The sequence below is a fragment of the Nestor notabilis genome, unplaced genomic scaffold (assembly GCF_000696875.1).
Source record: "Nestor notabilis isolate BGI_N333 unplaced genomic scaffold, ASM69687v1 scaffold5258, whole genome shotgun sequence".
NCBI lineage: Eukaryota > Metazoa > Chordata > Aves > Psittaciformes > Psittacidae > Nestor > Nestor notabilis.
This window is the reverse complement of record NW_009941547.1, coordinates 45113-47033: the sequence shown is the minus strand read 5'-3', so window position 1 is coordinate 47033 and position 1921 is coordinate 45113. Positions and strand designations below refer to the sequence as shown.

The 1921-nt window shown below is 42.5% G+C and overlaps 1 protein-coding gene across 1 annotated transcript in view; it reads left to right on the top strand.

Moving 5' to 3' along the window:
- Positions 1–387: 387 nt before the first annotated feature.
- LOC104410710 (TRAF3-interacting protein 1-like) overlaps positions 388–1921 on the top strand; it is a gene marked incomplete at its 5' end in the record, with an annotated part of 23911 nt that continues 22377 nt past the window's right edge. Inside the window, one exon of the mRNA XM_010020960.1 lies at positions 388–463. Within this exon, the coding sequence (XP_010019262.1) occupies positions 388–463 (76 nt within the window). The remainder of the gene's footprint in view (positions 464–1921) is intronic.

The following is a 1921-nucleotide window of genomic DNA, read 5'->3' as shown; positions in this document are numbered from 1 at the left end:
AAGCACCTTACTCATTTTGCAGCTCACTGGTAGCTAAGCATTCTCTCCCAAGACAAGCAGTGGTGTCAAAGATGCTCTACAGGTTTCACAAGATTGCTCTGCCTGGGATACTCTTAAGTATACATGTGAGAATTGTCTTTACAGTAATGAAATCTAATCATAGAGGTTTATGTAAGAGAAAATGGCTTATATTCTGGAAAATACCTGCAGACTTTGAGGAAAAGAGACTGGAAGTGTTTGTAATCTTGTATGTGTGGGTCAGTTTTGTGTGTGTTTTTTATGTATAATACAGATAGATAAAAAAGCAACTCATGTAAGTAAATTTATATTAAAAAAAAATCTTTTAATGGATAATTATATAAATTTGTGGGCTTTTATCTTTTAAAGAGTGAAAGTTCTTCAGGAATCTCAAGGCAGCCTTCAACAAAAGGATCAAGGCAACGCGCCAAACCCGGAGGAGAAGGTAACTAGAGGGAGGATATTATCTCTATTAAATATGCTGGAGGCTTATTGAGTAGGAATAGCAGAAATACTCAACTCTCCATGTTTATTGTTTTCAGTGCTTGTTTTATACTCCCACTCTGCATTTATGAAGCCAACAAGCAACTTTTCTGCATGGGTTTGATACAGAGAAAGTGGTGCTGGATTCTGTTTGCTCACATTCCTCATGCACGATTGCAGATGTAGATTCAGCCTGCTCTTGGTATTCCTTGTGTTGTCTCAGAATGACCTTTTTCAGTTGGTCTTTTAGTTTCACAAGAGCTGTTTCTTTCCTTAGGAATCTAGCAAATTTAGACAAATAAGCCTTGCAAAACTTGGGCTTGTTTTGGTTTTCCTATCCCTGAGGATTAGTGGACAGCATGTCCCAAGTTGATACACTTATTGTACGTTACCTTTACATAAAGTCATGTGTAAAGGTTTATTCAACATTTACAGCAGAGCAATGATCAGCACAGTATTTTTGGTTTAGTAAGACCTAAGATATGTTTTTAAAGGTTATTTTAGTAAGGAGAAAGATGTTTGTGAGGCAGAACATGCTTTCCTATAGGGATAAATCATACAGCCGTGAACCCTGAGTTTGTAACTTTATCGCTTAGAGTATTTGGGAGAAGTCCATGGCACCTGAGGAGATGCAACTGTAGGACCTGAGGGAACTAGTGGATGAAGTGGCCAAGCCATTATCCATCATATTTGAGAAGTCATTGAAGTTACTGCTGACTGGAAAAGGGGAAATATAAGCCCCTATTTTTTAAAAATGAAGAGCTAAGGAACTGAAGGCCAGGCAGTCTCACCTCGGTGCCTGGCAAGATCATGGAGCAGATCTTCCTGGAAACCATGCTGAGGAACATGGAAAGTAAAGTGGTGATGGATGACAGGCAGCATGGCTTCACTAAGGGCAAATCGTGCCTGACAAATCTGGTAGCCTTATACAATGAGGTCATGGTGTTGGTGGATAGGGGAAGAGCAACTGATGTCATCTACCTGGACTTGTGTAAGGCATTTGATGTTGTTCCACATGGCATCCTTGTCTCTAAACTGGAGACACATGGATTTGGCACGTGGACCACTTAGTGGATAAGGAATTGGCTGGATGGTCACACTCAAAGACTTGTGGTCAGTGGCTCAATGTCCAAGTAGAGACGAGTGATGAGTGGTGTTCCTCAGGGGCTGGTATCAGCATCTTTGTTGGTGACATGGACAGTGGGATTGATGCACCCTCATCAAGTTTGCTGGTGACGTGGATGACCATGTGTGGTGCAGTGACATGCTGGAGGGAAGGGATGGGATCCGGAGGGACCTGGACAGGCTGGAGAGGTGGGACCATGTGAACCTCAATCATGGAGTTCAACAAGGTCCTGCCCTTAGGTTGGGGCAGTCCCCAGCACAAACACAGGCTGGGGGGGATGGGGTTTAGGGCGAG